The sequence below is a fragment of the Furipterus horrens genome, unplaced genomic scaffold (genome assembly GCF_987537825.1).
Source record: "Furipterus horrens unplaced genomic scaffold, mFurHor1.1.pri manual_scaffold_10, whole genome shotgun sequence".
In the NCBI taxonomy this organism is placed as follows: domain Eukaryota; kingdom Metazoa; phylum Chordata; class Mammalia; order Chiroptera; family Furipteridae; genus Furipterus; species Furipterus horrens.
Window position 1 is genome coordinate 28,749,264 of NW_028327180.1, and position 17,490 is coordinate 28,766,753.

At 41.7% G+C, this 17,490-nt stretch overlaps 1 protein-coding gene across 3 annotated transcripts in view; it reads left to right on the forward strand.

Moving 5' to 3' along the window:
* PALLD (palladin, cytoskeletal associated protein) overlaps window positions 1-17,490 on the forward strand; it is a 356,001-nt gene that overhangs the window by 311,553 nt on the left and 26,958 nt on the right. For all 3 annotated transcript variants that reach the window (XM_090288846.1, XM_090288847.1, XM_090288848.1), the window contains exons 11-13: window positions 3,622-4,296; window positions 13,574-13,709; window positions 17,109-17,207. In XM_090288846.1, the coding sequence (XP_090144972.1) occupies window positions 3,622-4,296; window positions 13,574-13,709; window positions 17,109-17,207 (910 nt within the window). The remainder of the gene's footprint in view (window positions 1-3,621; window positions 4,297-13,573; window positions 13,710-17,108; window positions 17,208-17,490) is intronic.

Sequence of the window (17,490 nt, forward strand, 5' to 3'; positions counted from 1 at the left end):
TGGACCTGCGAGTCCAGCCTTTCCCTCCCATACCACACTGCTGCTTGGCTGCTTCCGTCTAGTGGCTGGAGAGATTACCGAACTGGAAAGTAACCAGGTTCTCCATCTCTGCCCAGCCTGAATCTCGGCCTCATCCCTCTCTCTGTAAAACTGTTCTTGTTAAACGCTGGACCCAAATCATTGTGGTGGGGCAGGGCAGGGGTGGGGAGGGTGTCTTGGTTTTCTGTAATGGAGGAGGAGAATCCATTGAGCTAGTATTTACATATTCTCTTTCTGAGTGCCCAGATTGTCTCATGGTTGCCCCATTTTACTCTAAAAAGAAGCAAGTTTGAAGTCAGATATTCTTAAATATATTCTCAAATGTATAAATAGTTAAAACCTTCACTGAGGATTCAGACCCTAAAGGCCCTGGTTGCTATGGCTGCAAGGAGGCATAAGAGTTAAATCCTTAGGAGGAAAAGATAACCACGGATTTTAAAAAATAAATCATATTGAAGGTCAGGGTTCTTTTATACTTTTAAAAATATTTCCCAATTACAGTTGACATTCAGTGGTATATTACTTATTTCAGGTGGACAGCATTGTGGTTAGACATTCATGTAACTTATGAAGTGATCTTCCCAATAAGTCTAGTACTAGATCAGGATTCTTTTATGTTGACACATCTGGTATAGGGAAAGGAGACAGGGACAGACTGATCTTACCTTGCTTAGACAGGTGACTTGCTAGTTACTTAAAATTCCTTTCCCATTTGTAAACCAACGGTGACAGGTGCGTGACAAAAAAATCTAGACATCCATTTCCTTAAGTATTGAAAGTTTAGAATTGAAGAAGGAGCAAGAGTGGGGAGTTTCTTGGTCATTTAAAATTAGTGGTGTGGTGGGAGAGGGGAAAAAGCTGGGTGGGGTTTGATGGAATAGGTGTGCAAAACTGAAGGCTTTTTGCCAGAGAGTGTTGTCGTTGCAACTAGGCTATCTAGAACTCATAACCTAAAATTCCAAAACTTTACTCAGTATTTCCAAGAGGTTCAGTTCAGTTTCATTTTATTTCATTTTCAGAGAACAGGGCAGCAGAAAAGTGATGAGTTTTTGTAATAAATAATTTTTAAGTAACTTCCAAAGGCCACAGATAATCTTCCCTTTCTGGTATCTTTCGTTCCCTTTGCCTTTTTATCTTGGTAAAAATCAACTTCTATTTTTAAAAAAACTTAATGAGGACTGAGAAAAGGACTTAGAATTGTGTATCTCATCATTTCAGAATACAGGTGTCAGATCCATTTAAAGTATTTTTTTAAATGATGATTTGTACAGAAATCAAGCCAGACACTTGAAGATTCAAAATAATTGTTTTGCTCACCCTTTCCTCATCCCTCCAATTCCCTGAATATTATATTCCTCACCCAGGGCAAAATGAGGGAGAGTGGAAACTAGCCAGAGTTCCTCATTGCAATATATACTAGTAGCCAAAACACTAGAATGTCTATTCATTTCTTGTGAAATGCCACATTAATAATTTCTTGAACTGACTTACTACCTAAAAGTAGCATCATGGCTGCTTTGAGCCCATTTGGGTTAGCAAACGTAGTGGTTCTTTTTAATGCCCAAATGAGTAGGCCTATAAAGAAAATTAGAAGCAGTATAGAGGCGGTCTGGGCTTTCCTGCCCTGGCTTCTTTGAAGACTGGCTTCTCAGGAGCCACTCCCTAATCCTGGGTAGAGGACTCCTCACCCCACCTACAGGGTATGATACGATGTTTGTAGCAGCTTCACCAGAGCTATTACACAGCTATTTGCTGATGCCAGACCAAGCTTAACATACTGTGAAACACAGCTGAGGCTCTGGTTGTTGTGAGCCCAGGCTGGCCCAGAGTTGGGGTGCGGTGGCTTTGAGGAGGACCACACAGACCACTCCCAGCCCAGGTGCACAGGGCAGGTGAATGATGATGAACATTCTAAGAATAGCATGAATTTTGCCATAGCTAGGAAATAAAAAGGGGGTTGTAAAGCCAGGGAGATCAGAACAAGGCACTGGGGATTCAGAATGAGAGTGCTGGATGATGGGTTTTATTTTGAGCTGGTGGGTGGTTTTTATGAGTTCTATTCCTGGGCCAGTTCTAAACACATGAGCACAGGAGCACATGTGCAGGACAGTCTACCCAAAACACACAGACATCTGGAGCTTTGGTGTCCTGGTGAATTCCAGCAGCGGAATGGATGCTTTTAATATGCTGGGAGTCAGTTCCATAGGACCCCACAGAGTTCTCTGGTGTTGGAATCTTTGATGCTCTGCATTGATTAAGCATATAGAGCTATCTTCTCTATACTTTTCAGCTCCCAAAAATGTGTTTCTTACTCTCTTTTCAGGATTTAAGTGTGATCACTTTACTGGATAATTACAGAAGCGAATAGAAGACACAGGAAGGAGTTTAGAACTGTTTTGCTGCTGTTACAACAGCTAATGATACTTGATAACAGATCTAAATCTTGTTTTTTTACCTTTACTAGCAGTTTCAATTCCTGTTATTGCTTTGACTTTATGAAAACTGGATTTTGAAGATTAAATACCTATGGATAAGGAAGATTTGAGTTTTTGCTTTTTAGTTTTAAAAGGTTTAAAGTTGGGAGCATAGCTTAGCCTGTTCATTGAATTGGTCCTGTTTCATCTGCTTGTTAGAGTGCCACCTTCTGTTGAAGTTTCTTTTGACGGCCACTGGTCACTATCTGCCCCGAATTAAGGAAAACATCTTGGATGTAAAATTCAATTAAAAAGGAAAGCTCCTCCTGAGTAAAATAGAGTAAGATTTTAGCTAGTCGCTAAAATTAAAAATTCAAAAATTAACTTAATTTTAAAAGTTAATTCAAAAATTCAGTCTCTTCTCAATGAAAAATACTTGAGGAATTAAAACTACATTATTATAAACTATGCATTTGTTAATGCTTATTAAACACCCACATGTTAAAGACTGATATTATTTGCATATGTTTTAGATACAGCACTAAACATAAGTATCAGTATTTATTAAGGTTTGTATAACAACTGGCATTTTAGGTTACTACTAAAATTTCAGGGATATTAAATTTTGCGTATTTTTAGGGGGGAAATGCAGAAATTAAAGTGGATCTTACCTCCATAATCAGCCTTTGGTATTTACTAAAGGCAGAGTTGATAGCATTGAAGTAGGCAAACTGGACTAACCTAAATCTGCCAAAAATAACTCAAATCAATTGTTTTTCTTTGAACTGTTTCATTCTGATAGACTTCTTTTTCCAAAACTTGGCTACATATGAGAAGACTGAGACTCATATCAAAGGTTTTCTTTTAATACATCTGGTTCCATGAAAATGAAATAGGGCTCCTGGAAGTCAGACAAAATTTCCACCACAATTTGTAAACTGGTTTGAATCATCTTAGGTAAAAGATGATTGAGCTCACAGATCGTACAAAATTCGCTTAGTGCTTTGTCTAGAATTACAGACAAGAACACATCCCAGGGTAAATAACTTGGGCCTCATTCACCAGGTATATGCATGGGAAGTCATGTTCGCAGCCTAACCTCCCTGCACCAAATGAACGTTCCTTCTAGTTCCCTCTCTGAAGGTGTCGCTTTTCTCTCTCTTCCCAGGGACCCTCTGAAAATCCAGCAACTGCAGAACCAAATCCGCCTGGAGCAGGAGGCCAGCGCTCGGCACCCCGGGACCAGTGCCCTGCGCAGTGCACCGCCCTCGCCACCCTTCCCGCCGCCACCCGCCTTCCCCGAGCTCGCAGCCTGCGCGTCGCCCGCGGCCCCGGAGCCCATGAGCGCACTCGCCTCCCGAGCCACCCCCACCATGCAGTCCTCCGGCTCCTTCAACTACGCGCGCCCCAAGCAGTTCATTGCCGCGCAGAACCTAGGCCCCGCATCCAGCCACGGCACGCCGGCCTCCAGCCCCAGCTCCTCCAGCCTCCCGTCACCCATGTCCCCAACACCGAAGCATTTTGGTCGCACGCCCGCACCCCCTTTCACGCAGCCCTTTGGCGCCGAGGCTGAGGCCCCGTGGGGTCCATCCTCACCATCACCCCCGCCGCCCCCGCCCCCGGTCTTCAGCCCCACCACGGCCTTCCCGGTGCCCGACGTGTTCCCGCTGCCGCCGCCGCCACCACCTCTGCCGAGCTCAGCCCAGGCCTCCCACTGCGCCTCCCCCGTCGCCCGCTTCGGCCACAGCCAGACGCCCGCGGCCTTCCTCAGCGCATTGCTGCCCTCGCAGCCGCCACCCGTTGCTGTCAACGCCCTAGGCCTGCCCAAGGGCGTCACCCCCGCGTGAGTGACAGCTGCACCCTCCCTTGCCTGAGGTCGCCTTGCGCCTTCCACACACACCCTTCCAAGTGCGCGCAGTGACCTGCAGCCCAAGGGTAGCACTGTAACATTTTTACATACTTCGTCCAATTTTCAAATCTTTATCACAACAACTTCACCAAGCTGTTCTTGCATAGCTACCTTACCATTATTGCAATCAACACCTTTTTCTTCTGCATTAAATAAGACAAGAGCTCCTCAGGAACTATCCAAAATCTAAGCAGTACTCTTAATTTTGATGCTAGTGTCATCAGCTACCATTTATGAGTAGAGTGCTAAGCAATTCACGCATGCTCTCTCATTTGATAAATTTTTGAGTGATGATTGCCTCACCTACAATGGAGAATTCCAGTAGTTAAACAATTTGCCCAGGGTCATGGAGCCACCAAACTGAGATTTGAATCCATGCATGTCTGACTTCAAAATCATGTGCATACCACCAAACTATGTATCTTAATATTTCAGATCAATTTTACAATAGAGGTGGAGGGCCTTAGTTATTAAGTATACACTTAATGTCTCTGAACTATCTAAATTAACAGAATTAAGAGGCCTTTACATTTATGTAGTGATTGGAAGGGGGGAAAGCATGTAACTGTCTTTACGTTGCTTATCCAAATAAGTGAGGACATGTGCAATCTAGTGAGGACATGATGGTGCCAGGTCTGTCCCCAGCCAACAGTGATCTCTTGGGAGGTGGCGGGGCCCTCTTTCTCTATTTGCATATTTTTTAATACCTGTCTTTCCTTATGTCACAATGATGACATGCGGCCCTCTGAAATCTTTACATAGAAAATCTATGAGGATAAATAAGATGCCATCTGCAAAAGTACAGTAAAGCCTTCAAAAGAAACGCTGTACAGGTGTTTGGTGTGCCCTGTTGAAAAGTAAATTGTGTAAAAGCTAGCACACACTCGTTTGACTGAAGAGTTCAGCAATAAGTGCTGGCGTGCAGAGGTCAAGCCAGTTCCCGGATCTCAGCTCTTCCTGTTGAAATCTTACTCCAGAGCTCGCTGAAATCCCAATATTGTTCAGAGAAAAGGTAGAACCCTACTAGAGAATAAAAAGTGATAAGATCTTAAAATTCAGGTTATTTTCATTTATATGGAAAAGTTTGCCTTTCTGGGATGCACTGATGCCGCCTTAGAATGAGTACTTGCTATGTTTGACTTTGACAAGGTGTGTCAAGGAGTTTCAGTTAGCCATGTCTTTTTCTTGTTAGGCACTTTCTAAGTGTTCAGTACATGAATTCTAAGTTTGAAATCTGGCTTCTTTTCCACTCTTTATTGGAAAAAGATGGGTCAAATGGATACATAAATAAGTGGACTAAAGGAGGGGTCTGTATAGTAATTATGTGATAATGAACTTCTGTTGAAAGTTAAATCAAATTGCCTGAGAAAACCTTTCTCCCCATACTTCTATTTGGCTGCTAGGAAATGAAGCATTATCTTGCTACAAAGATGCTGGTAGCCTCAAAAAGTGGCAGTTGGTTGCACGACTCTTTATCCTCTCTTACTACGAAATGGTACCAAATCTTTGCTTCCCAGAAAGATAAATAATGCAATATTCCTCATACAGGGTTTGAGCAAAGATTAGTCTATCGAAGGCATTGGGTGGTCATGCCTTTTATCATCCTAAGTAGAAACAGTGGTTTAGTCTGATCTTGGACTTTGAAATTCTCTTAAGAAGATAAGTAGTTTTAAGAGCTTACTTCAAGTAATAGAAGCACTTGCTTCTTATCAGCATCTACCACAGTTACTCATTTTATGGGCTGAAAATATTTTATAATTGTTACCATAAGAATCCAGTAGCTCCTGCCATTTCTTTAAAGTTAATGGAGAAGTCATGCTGATTCTGTGGCTACACAAACTGTACCCAAAGATAATTAGGTGCTGTGACACCAAAAATAAGTGGCAATAGCAGGCAGCAGATTTTTAGCTCCATGCGGGCCTAATCAGCCATCATTATACGGTTATCCTTTGTCTTCAATTCCTGAATTCTTTCTTTGGATTTGATACATGTGACTTTTAGAACATTTCTTCTTCTGGCATCATGTGGGATCCCTCCCTTGCATTCTGAATTAGAAACAAAAACGTAGCTATTTATCCTTCCTAACAAGCCACTTAATCTGTCACTGATGGAGTGTCCCTTTCAGGGCTGCCACGTCTAATTGGCATCCTTGAACTCAGAGGATCTGCCAAACTCTTGTCAAATGAATCTTTTCAGTTACTTTCACTTATATTTCATTGGTTACTTGTGGCGATTATGACAGCAAATTCACTTTCACTTATACGTTATTTCTCTAATTGGACGGTTCTGCCATGCGTGTTAAGTTCCAGTAAATAGGCTGATTACACATGACTTGGTGAAACAAATAATTAACTTTATTTTTTCAGCCTGCCTGTTTCACCAAAATCTTAAGTATAAATTTCAGTTATCTGTTTTCTTAATCATCAGCTGCATACCAGCCGTTTTATTTGTTTGCCTGTTAAGCGCTGTCCTTGTTAAAGGTTGATTACTTACTAACTTTCTGAATAGTTTGGAGATGGGGTTCTGTGTCTCAAAGGTCTGGGTAGCAGAGGTCAAGGCAGGGAACAAAGGCCATGGATGCCGGTGATAAACCACAGCCAAGAAGACAGAGGACAGTGGAGTCTGGAAGCAGTAGCAGTATTCCGTGGCTGGGTGACTGCGGTTTGGGGAACTTCCCCACGTTGGAGTTCCTCTAGTGCCTTTCCCTCTTCAGACTGCTACATCCTTCCCCAAGGTTACTGGGGTCGTAGCAGAGAAAATAACGCCCTTCTCAAAGCTGCTGACAGACACAAATGTTAAGGTGACTAAACCTTTCAGGCAAAGAGAACTTGCCTTAGAAAGAAATCTGTTTGCACTTTTATAAAATTAATGTATTCTGCTCCCCTCAGCACTGCTGATAGCTTGACAGCTTCCATTGCTGTGACCTGTTCTTCTGTGCAACACAGTAACTCAGCCCTGAGAGATGGAAATCTAGAGGGTTTGGGAATACCACCTGAAGACAGTGCAGCAGTTCTGTCCCTGCTGGTGTCTTGGCGGCTGTATGAAGCTCAAGGTGAATCAGATCCATCCCCAAGAACCAGACAGGCACTGGTGGGCACTATGTCTTTTGCCCACCTTGACATTCTTGGAATCTGTTCTTTAAGGAGGTGCCACATAGCCAATGTGCTACAATGTTACATACTTTTCATTGCCTCTCTTACAGAAGTATGGTTTGGTTTGAAATTTTAGCCCATGTTTGTCAAAAGTAAAAGCTCGCAATAAGAGCTTTTATTCTGAGTCACTCGGCTCTTTATTGATGTTACATCATTGTTCCTCTCTTTCTCTCTGATTTATAAGGAACAGGTAGGTGGGAACACTGTCATCATTCAAGGTGAGAGGCATCAACAGGTGAAGGTGTTTCCCAGGGTTCTGGAATAAGCTTAAGCTAAGAGGGTATCCATCAGGTCTAAGGACTTGCCCAGTTTATCTCTAATAAATCTGCTGTCTGAATTTCTTAATTAAAGAAAACTGCTGTAGACCAACAAAACAAAAACCCCTGAGTCTTAAGGAAAAGTTTATAAACAGATTCAGATGTGCTTCAGACAGGTTTCAAGTCAAGACAGTGGGTAGATAGTAACCAATAGAAAAGACAAAGGCTGCATTGGACTTCACAGACGTTATCTCATGGTTCCTGTCTTTCTCCTGTCCTGCAGGAGACAGGTGGGTGGGGGGCCTGGCCAGTCCCCATTAGAGGCAGAGGCCTGAGTGGGCGGCAGGTTGTCCCAGGGTCTTGTCATTGGGGTCATTAGGTTCCTATGTCTTACAGGATTCTACACAAAGGTGCATCTAATCCTGAGCAAGTATTTCCCAGCAAAGTAGTAGGACAGGTCTCAGGGTGTGCTATGACTGCTGACAATTCTGTTGAAATGACTGCCCCAGGAGCAGCTCAGTCCTGGTTGACTCTATGTTGAGTTGCACGGGGTTAATGAATAAGTGTAGCATGTGTAGGTGTGTGAGTTTTTTCTTTAGAGAACCCCCAGCATAAAGTGATCTCTTTTCCTTAAATATGAGATTAAGGTATCACTGTACTCTGCTTTGGCTTTTGATATACAAGGACTCAGTTTGTATATCTTGGGCTCTTTTATTGATATATATTAATTCATATATTATGTTCTTTATATGAAGGATAACGAAATGTCAACATGTTAGTGATTCTGCTCACTCTGGAGTTTTGTGGAATTTCATTACCATAGCTATCACCAACGATGAGAGGACTATCTGTAGTTTAAAAAATGTCTCCCATTGCTAGACAGGCTCATGACCTCAGATCAATGCTGTGCTCCAGAGATTTGAGTTTCTGAAACGCAGACCGAACTGACCTAGAAGAGTCTATCAAAAGGAGGATTTCTTAAGATTATTCAGTAGCCAAGGGAAAAAGGGGGAAAAAAATCCTGAGATTTTGTGATTGAATCTGGAAGACTTCACCTTCCAGATGCATGTGTGTATGCTTGAGATGTTTCTACCTCGAGCCACATGAGTATTATTTTTAAATGGCAAGTGACTTTCTGTTGAAGCTCAAGTAAACAGATCAGAAATGTTTTCTGCCCAGTTGGGCTGTTATGTATACACTGAAGTATCTTGTGTGGAAGCTTGTATGAAGTGTTTACTGGTTGAGGTTTGCTTCAGAGTATGGGTTTTTGTGACGAGGCCTGGTTTGGGTAACAGTTTACTTTGAATAAGCATTTTATTCTCTAATTGTATACATCATCCCTTTTTCACCACTTTATTTCCTAATGAATTGTTGCTCTTCATTTATCAAAAGTAGGTGCCATCTGGGGGAGCAAACTACAGCCATTTTACATTAAACTCCAAAACAGAATTAGTTTTATAGGAAAAACAAATCCAGTTACCAGAACTGCCTCAAATGCTTATAACTCCTTTTTTTCCCTGGTGCCTCTCCCTTCCAAATACTCCATTTTGGTTTCTAACCCTAATCTTTATATACTAACCTCTTAACACTACAGTTTTTAACACAATTTCCTACAAGAGTCCAAATGAGACACCCGCTGAGAAAAAGAAAAGGTTCCATGTTAAAACCAGTGAGAGAAATACTGTAACCCGTATGGCCTGTGCCTCTTCCCTCAGGGTTCGCGACACCCTCTGGCCCCTGCCAGGCTCCCTCTGGCCGTGGGAGCTCCACGCTGCCCACTGTCCCGCAGGTGCTCACACAGCTGGTGCCCTCCTGTCCCCTGGCCCCAGCTGCAGTGTCAGCTCCGCAGACCGGTGATGAACTGCATTGTCTAATGTAGTCATCTGCTCCCGGTCCTGGGTCCTGTCCCTCGACAGCACTGACCAGCTCCTGATACGTTGTCCCTCCACCCATTCTCCCTCCCTCCCCACCATAGAATATAATTTCTGTAAGTGTAGTGACTTAGTCTGGTTCAACATTGTATTCCTAGAACAGAGTTGAGCCCTGAGAAGTCCATTCGTGAAGGTTATTTCCACATTTTTGGAGACCCTGGCCCCTTTCTTACCTCCTTTCATTCGGTTCCCCTCAGCCAGTCTCGTCTCCAGCATTCTCTTCCACGCTGGAGAGCTCCTGTTGGCCGAAGTGATCACCGTACGACCTCATGTGGTTTTCCCAGTGAGGCTATGAGATGCGTGCTACTACTCCCCACATTTTACATTTTACAGAGACTAAGGAACAAGGCCATTCGGTAACTAGCCAAGCCACACAGCACTTAAGTGATTAAAAAAAGAGAGACCCTGATCTCTGTGCCTTTGGTCGTGTTGACTGAATCCTTCCTCTCCCCTCTACTTGTCCACATCCTCGTTATCTTCCCAGATCTCAGATGCTTCCTCTTTCATGGAGGCTTCTGTACTCACTGTGGCCAGCATTCTTTCCTACTTCCTTCTTACTCCCTTCTTACTCCCCCTGCACCTACGCTTGCTACCGCTTAATTCAGTCCTTCATTTGTTCTCCAATTTGATTGTTAATCACTTGTGATCAAGGATCATCCTTTAGGATTTGGCTCCCTTCTCCATATCACATAGGGTAGTGCTGAGACTGCACCGAAAAACTAGATGCTCAGGAAGTATTTGTGCAATGACTGTTAGACATTTAAAAATCTTTCAATTGATTGATTCTTATTTCAGTGTTAATAGGTCAGAATCAAGAAAGCATGCATACTTTAAATTCTGTAGGTAAAAGAAAATAATGTCTTTAAAAAATGGAGGGAAACAGGGATCAAGTAAATGCTTTTCTAATGCTGCTGATCTTCATATGCTTAGGGAATTTGGCTTGTTAAAAGAAACACGGGATGATTGGGGATTGTATCTGGATCAAAGAGTAGTCTGAATTGTTTCGGTAAGGGTGGCAGGGACCTGTATCAGAAAGAGTGTCCTCTGTATGTCAGTCATGTCCTTGAGCGGTTGTTCTCAGGTACCCTAAAGAGCCAGGTATACTGAGAAATGCTTGTTAAGCCACAGAACGGGTGTCTACTTGTTCAAGAGAACTTGCGGCTGTCTTTTAAAAACAGTTCCCTGCCTCTCCTGTTTAGGTGATCTGTTCTGCCCTTGAGAGTCGCCCTTTTGCCCTTTTTGTTCTCACTTGGGCAGAGAACACAGCTCTCGGTGTGGTCTGCCCGCAGACACACAGTGAAGCCTCCTGTCAGCCAAGGCCGCTCATCATCACAGAGCTGTGCAACTGGTTTATGTCGTCAGCTTTGAGGTAACATGGGAACCCGTGTGTTCCCAATAAAGCTGATGTACAATGAGCGAGCTGTCTTCAGTGTTACCTTTCAGATGACTTCCAAACCCAGCTCTTCTAGTTCTCAGAGGCAAGGCTGTAGTCAAAAGCAATGAAGAACTTCTTATTTTCAAAATCATGTACTTTTTTTTTTTTTTTCACTTGTTCTGAGCCTGACTTGCTCCATGTGGGTTGATTTCCCATGGCTCTGGCACAAATTTTCCTGCCTGAGGAAGGATGGCAGGGAGAGGTCAGCAGTGGAGACAGTACATCCATTCACTCGTGGCATGAATGGATTTTGGAGGTCTGCTCTTTGACAAGCATCATGATGAATCCAAGAGGCAGGGGAGAGAGAGAGAATTCAACAGAGCATATAATGATGACGTGGCAAGGGCTGTGCAGAAAACAGACATGGTGCAACAACTAACAGGGTAGACCTGGTCAGCGTCCTCCTTCCCAAGGAGACAGTAAAGCGAAGCCTGAAGGCTGGCGACACTGTCCCAAGAAACAAAGGGAGGGAAAGAGGCTGTAGGCTCAGGGAAGTTGGCAGACTGTATACATTTTTGTTAAAGAGTTGCATGGTACTAAAAATTAAGGTTATAAATCGTAATTCCTGTGCCTCTTGCTATCAATATGTCTCAAATTCATTGCCCAGCTCCCAAAAATCAAGATCCACTCCCAGTGAGTAGGACACAACTTCGTTTGACTGACCACGTTTACATGTATATTACAAGCACAGGAAATCACACTATTTTTTTTTCTTTATTTCTTTAAAACCAATGTCTGATATCATCCTATGTGAACTTCAGGGGCAAACGACTAGAACGGAAGGAACTGAAAAAGCTGTCAGCTACAATTTTTCCATTATAGATAACAGAAGACACAACCACCAGATTAAACGCATGGGGCTTATTGTTTTACATAACACATGTGGGGTCAGGCAGTTCCATGGCAGGTTAACAGTGTCCCCAAAACAACCAGGGACCCGGGGTCTTGTTTCCAGCTGTCGTCTTCGGCACATTGTGGGCTCTCCCCTCGCGGTCACGAAGTGGATGCAGCAGTGTTTGAGTAATACACTTTGGGCACAGTGGTAGCCAGTGAAAGAAAAGGGACATTTTTTCCTATGTGTTTCTTTTCACAGGTGGGAATTGTTGTTTTTTCTTTTTATTGAATTTATCGGAGTGACACTGGTTAATAAAATTATACAGGTTTCAGGTGCACAATTCCACAGCGTGTCATCTGTACGCTACATTTACTGTGTGTTGAGATGGGGAACTTTTAAGTAGAATACCACACCCTCTCACGCCCACCTCCACTTCCGCAACCTCACTGGTCAGGGATCCTGGCTAAATTAATTACTGTCCAGGGGATTGAGACCACTCAAGTTGACTTAGATTAATGAACCCTGAGTTTGGAAATGGGTGGGGATCACCTTTTCTAAGTACATTAAAGGATGAACACCCAACAAATATCAGAGGGAGTTCAGCAAGGAAGCAAAGGGGAGCAGACAGGAGGACAGAACAGCTGTTGAGAAGACCAGGAGCCAATGGGACAGGCATTCCTTTTCTCCTGAATCTTTCCTCACAACCTTTACCTTCCTTCCTTGGGAAAGGAAGAGAAAGAAATAGGAAGCAAAGTGCTTAAGGCATCAACAAAAGTTGATTCCGCCCCTGTCAAGCATCCAGCACCAATGTCCCCTGGCCCCACAGGGCTCAGGGTCTTATTGTCACTGATCTTGGAAAGAAAGGTTCTGGCTGTCACCTATCCTAAGAACCCCAGGCTTTGCAGGAGGTTTGGGGGGCTTGGGATGCACCAAGCATATCAGGACCTGCAGGCCTTCCAGGGTCCTCTAGTATAAATAGACCTTGTCTGTAACATTGGCCTTCCCTAATCAAGTTAGACTAGAAGAGAAGGCACCTAACTTAATTTTTGCTTAGAGTAGGCTAAGCACTGTTGTTGAATAAACTGATTACAAAGGATCAGAAGGATGAAATTTGTGAAAGTATGAAAGAAATATGTTCTCTTTCAAATCCTCTCAACAGTCAGATGTGGTATATATTTTTGTTTCTATTCATAACATGTTAAGAACCTGGCTAAAGTCACAAACCCGATACAAGGCAGAGCCAGATTTTAAGTATAGGGCTGATTACAAATCACATCATATTTTCACTTGTCATGGCTATTTCCCTAGGGCTAACACGCAGGCCTTGCCTATCCTTGGCACATATCTAACCACTGAGGCACATTCCCGTGAGGTATTTAAGCTTCCTCTGAAAACTGGTTCCAATTAGTGTTACCTGAACATTGAATCCAGCTTTCACAGTTCTTTCTGTAATTAGTTGGCATAGATGTAGCATTTAAAAAAAAAAAAAAACACTGGGAAGAGACACGTTGACACATTGTACTCTCTGTTGGACTTGAATGTTTGACTTGGATTTATACATCTGACAACTGACTATACTGCCTTGTGCTTTTGTCCTGCAGGGGATTTCCAAAGAAAGCCAACAGAACTGCGAGAATAGCCTCTGACGAGGAGATTCAAGGCACAAAGGATGCCGTCATTCAAGACCTGGAACGAAAACTCCGCTTCAAGGAGGACCTCCTGAACAATGGCCAGCCGGTACTGAGAGATTTGGGGCCTGAACTGGAATATTAACTCCCCACATCAAAGAGCTCTTCCCTCACTTCACTAAGACTTAGGTTCTTAGGATTTGTCCACAAAATTGATTTTGTTACCTCTGAATCTCAACCTTTCTCTTAGTGTTGTGGCTTGAATCTGGGGAAAGGAAGAAAGTGAAATGGCTTCCTTCTCTTAGTCCTGAAACTATTCTTGGAGTCATGATAGCAAGCTGCAAATAAAGGAAGGAGGAAGAGGTGACTTTAAGGTCTGGAGTACGTAGAACAAAAGAGGAACTGTGATGTTAAGGAACAAGTCCCTGGGAGGGACAGGGACCCGGGGGGGGGGGGGGTGCTCTGGAGTGATTTGTACCTACCCCAAAGCAGTGAATTGGGATTCTATGACATGTACTGCTTCTACACAAAAAATATCGTTACTAAGGAAACCATGGCTGACATCCAGTCCTAGTCTACTAGACAAGTACAGATATGGACTCTTAAGTATTCTGCAAGAGTAAGGCCTGTTTCACAGTCTTGTTGTAGTTTGTCAGAGCAAGATGCCGAAACTCAGGGGGAAAAAATAATTGTTTGAAGGCTGCAGAATTATAGAATAGATAAAGAGATCTGGTGTATTGAATCAAATTGAGAATACTTTGAAGGTAAAGCTTAAACATGTAAGAATAAACACACAATGTTTTAGAAATAAATTCCAGTTTGGGGGGTCCTCCCTGATAAATATATATATATATATATATATATATTCCGCCCCCCTCCATTGGACTAAAATATTTTCTCATCAGTTGTTTTTTTTTTTTTTTTTTTTTTTTTTACTGACCTTTTGCTTTTCACATCATAATATTTTGAGGGGACAGGAAAAGCAAATCTAGCAAATAAGATTTTCCAGGTAAAGGAAAGGAGCCTTTGTGTGGCTTTATTATAAAATTAGGACCAGAAAAACTTTGCTTGGCTCTTAAGTACAAGAGTCCTTCTCAGGCACCTTTTTCAGAGTAGAAAGCTCTCTAATTAATTATGTTTCTGGGAATTTTAATTATCAAGCATTGATAAATAAAAACATGAGAACAGGCCATGTGTAGCTAGATAGAAAAGTGGAGAATAGAGGAGGGATGTTGAACACGGATGTTAATTGTTAGGACATACTACCCTGAGTTCAGAAAGATTAAAATTCTAGTGAGATTTTGTGTTATTCATTTCACTGAGAATAGAAGATTTTCACAAAGGGAAAATGTTTTCTCCCGGAAATAAGTCATTGTATGTGTACATATACATACTCAGGAAGTTTTCTCTGGCTCTGTAAACTAAAGCCTTTGAAAGATTAAAACAAGTACTTGTGGGGAACTTTTCAAGCCAGGTAAGGAAAGGCATACCTCCAGTTTTTTCTTCCTTTTTTCATTTTTTGTTTTTTGTTTAAATATTCCTTATGCACTAAAATTCTCTTGGTTAAAGTAAGACTTTTAAAAGCTATTATAGCATACTATGTATATTATATGTATTAGTGTTTTTATTTATCTGATATATACATATATAATATTTATCTGTTTTTCAGTGAATGACATTCACAATAAGTTCCATAGATTTCCACAATGGAGAGTTTTAAAAAGCAATAAAAGTAAGGTTTCCCTTTTAGAAAATGGGACCCTCATATAACTTTTTCCTAACGTTATATATTATTGTTACTTGTTTTTAGCTTCCAGAGAAAAGGAAAAGTGCTTAGAAACAAAACTGGGCAGTAAATGTGGCTACTAATGGTGCAAGTGCATTCTGGTGAAGGACTAGATATCCAATGGGTATTTTTGCTCATAAGAAAGAGAGAGGAAATTACTCCAGCCCTCCCTCTGGTGTTGATACAGTTTTCCATGAAAAAACATTAGGAGGGCTTTTAAGGGAGCAGGTATTAAAACTCTCTTTGAAAATTCATTTTTTTAAAGAAACATGAGAAAAGTAATTTAAATAACAACATACTGGACTGAGACACTCCATGCACCAAACACCTCCCTGCACCTCTTCTTGTCCTCTGCCCCTTCTTTATTAAATGACACAATTTGAACTTCAGGACTGTTTGTCATTTGGCACTTGACTTGTTTCAATTCCTGGTTTCAGCTGGGACTAGAACCAGCAATTACTGGAAATTGTAAATTTACCCAACATATTTTTCTGATTAGAGAGTTTCCAACAGAATTTGTATCTATATTCAGAAGTTTAGAAGTTTATCTGAAATAATTCCTGTACTTTTTTTTTTTTTTTTTAGATTATGCCTTACTAATTATTCTCTATTTTCAATCAAATAGTTGTTTGTAAAATGCCCCTAATGGGGCAAATGGTCTCTTAAATTTCATCTCAGACTTGTAATTCTGAGGCATGTAAGAACGAACACTCAAGAGCAGGAATAACCCTAACGGACAGAATCAAAATGTTGGCATTTCTTTAGTATAAGAATGGCCTAGTGAAAATGGTTTTGGCCAAATCCAAAAGTGCTGGCTGCTGGATGGAAAAACATTATCACTTTCTTTGCTTGATAGGCGAGCTGTCTTCCTCTATATACAATCATGGCTGTTAGCATTAGAACGTATCCTTCATACCTCTTTTGCTGACTTAGCCATGTGCAATCATTCTTTATGGATCAGTGCAAACTCAGTTCTTGAACTTGATTTGTTCTGGAAAACTGTTCAAGAAGTGATTTGTTTGAAAACCCAATCCCTTTTGTCACCTGAGAGATGTGTGACTGATCATAGAGGTATCAGCAAGAAAGGCTGTTGGGTAGAGAATCAGAACCAGAACTTTTGTTAAGACAACCAAGACATTTTTTTCTGTGAACTTGGTCAAGAACCGAATTGTGGGAGAACCAAGATGTTCAAGAACCAGGGTCTGCCTGTACTCACCTACGTTACACAGGAACTTAGAAAAATGCTCTTAGAGGCAAGACCCCCAAAGCAGAGAGGGCATCACTGCCAGCTAGTCTCAATAGTTATTGTTAAGGATAAGTTTACAACACATATTTTCTATGTGGTTCTGCCTTCTTGCTTATTTTACTCACCTTAAGTTTGTGTTATATCAGTTGGTGGCTCTCAAGACTAGTTACCCCATCTCCCAACAGAGTGTTGAGCCATTAGGACCAAGAGGGAAGGTGAAAGGTAGGGCAACTAAAGCAAGGGAAAGAAACAGACTCCTTTTACATTCAGGTATCTGAAGGTGGAGAGAGAGGTCATTACAGTAAACATCAAAACTTGTTTGTTTGTTTGTTTTTAATTCTTTTTCATGGGGCAATATATAACTGATATATATATATATATACATAGAGAGGGAGAGAGAGAGAGAGAGAATATCTGTTTTGCAGTGAGTGGCAAAATTTTCTAACTTTGTATGTTGTGTGATTTGCTTTGTTTAGAGGTTAACATATGAAGAAAGAATGGCTCGTCGATTACTAGGTGCTGACAGTTCAACTGTCTTTAATATTCAGGAGCCAGAAGAGGAAACAGCTAATCAGGTACCGTGTTCCTCTGGACTTCTTAGAGGAATAATAATTACTACGTCTCCTCTCCCCATACTCTTTATGGACACTACTCTAGGATCAATTCTATGGAAGGTACAGGGCAGGTCAACGAAAAGCATTATTTTATTAATATTTATTAAGCATAAACTATGTGCCAGACATAGTGTTAAATGATGGATAGAATTATTTCAGTCAGTGATATCTGTTCCTTTTATCTTTTTTTTGATCAATTTATTTAAGCGTTTTTGTTTTTTCTGTCCTGTGCTTTCATGCAAAA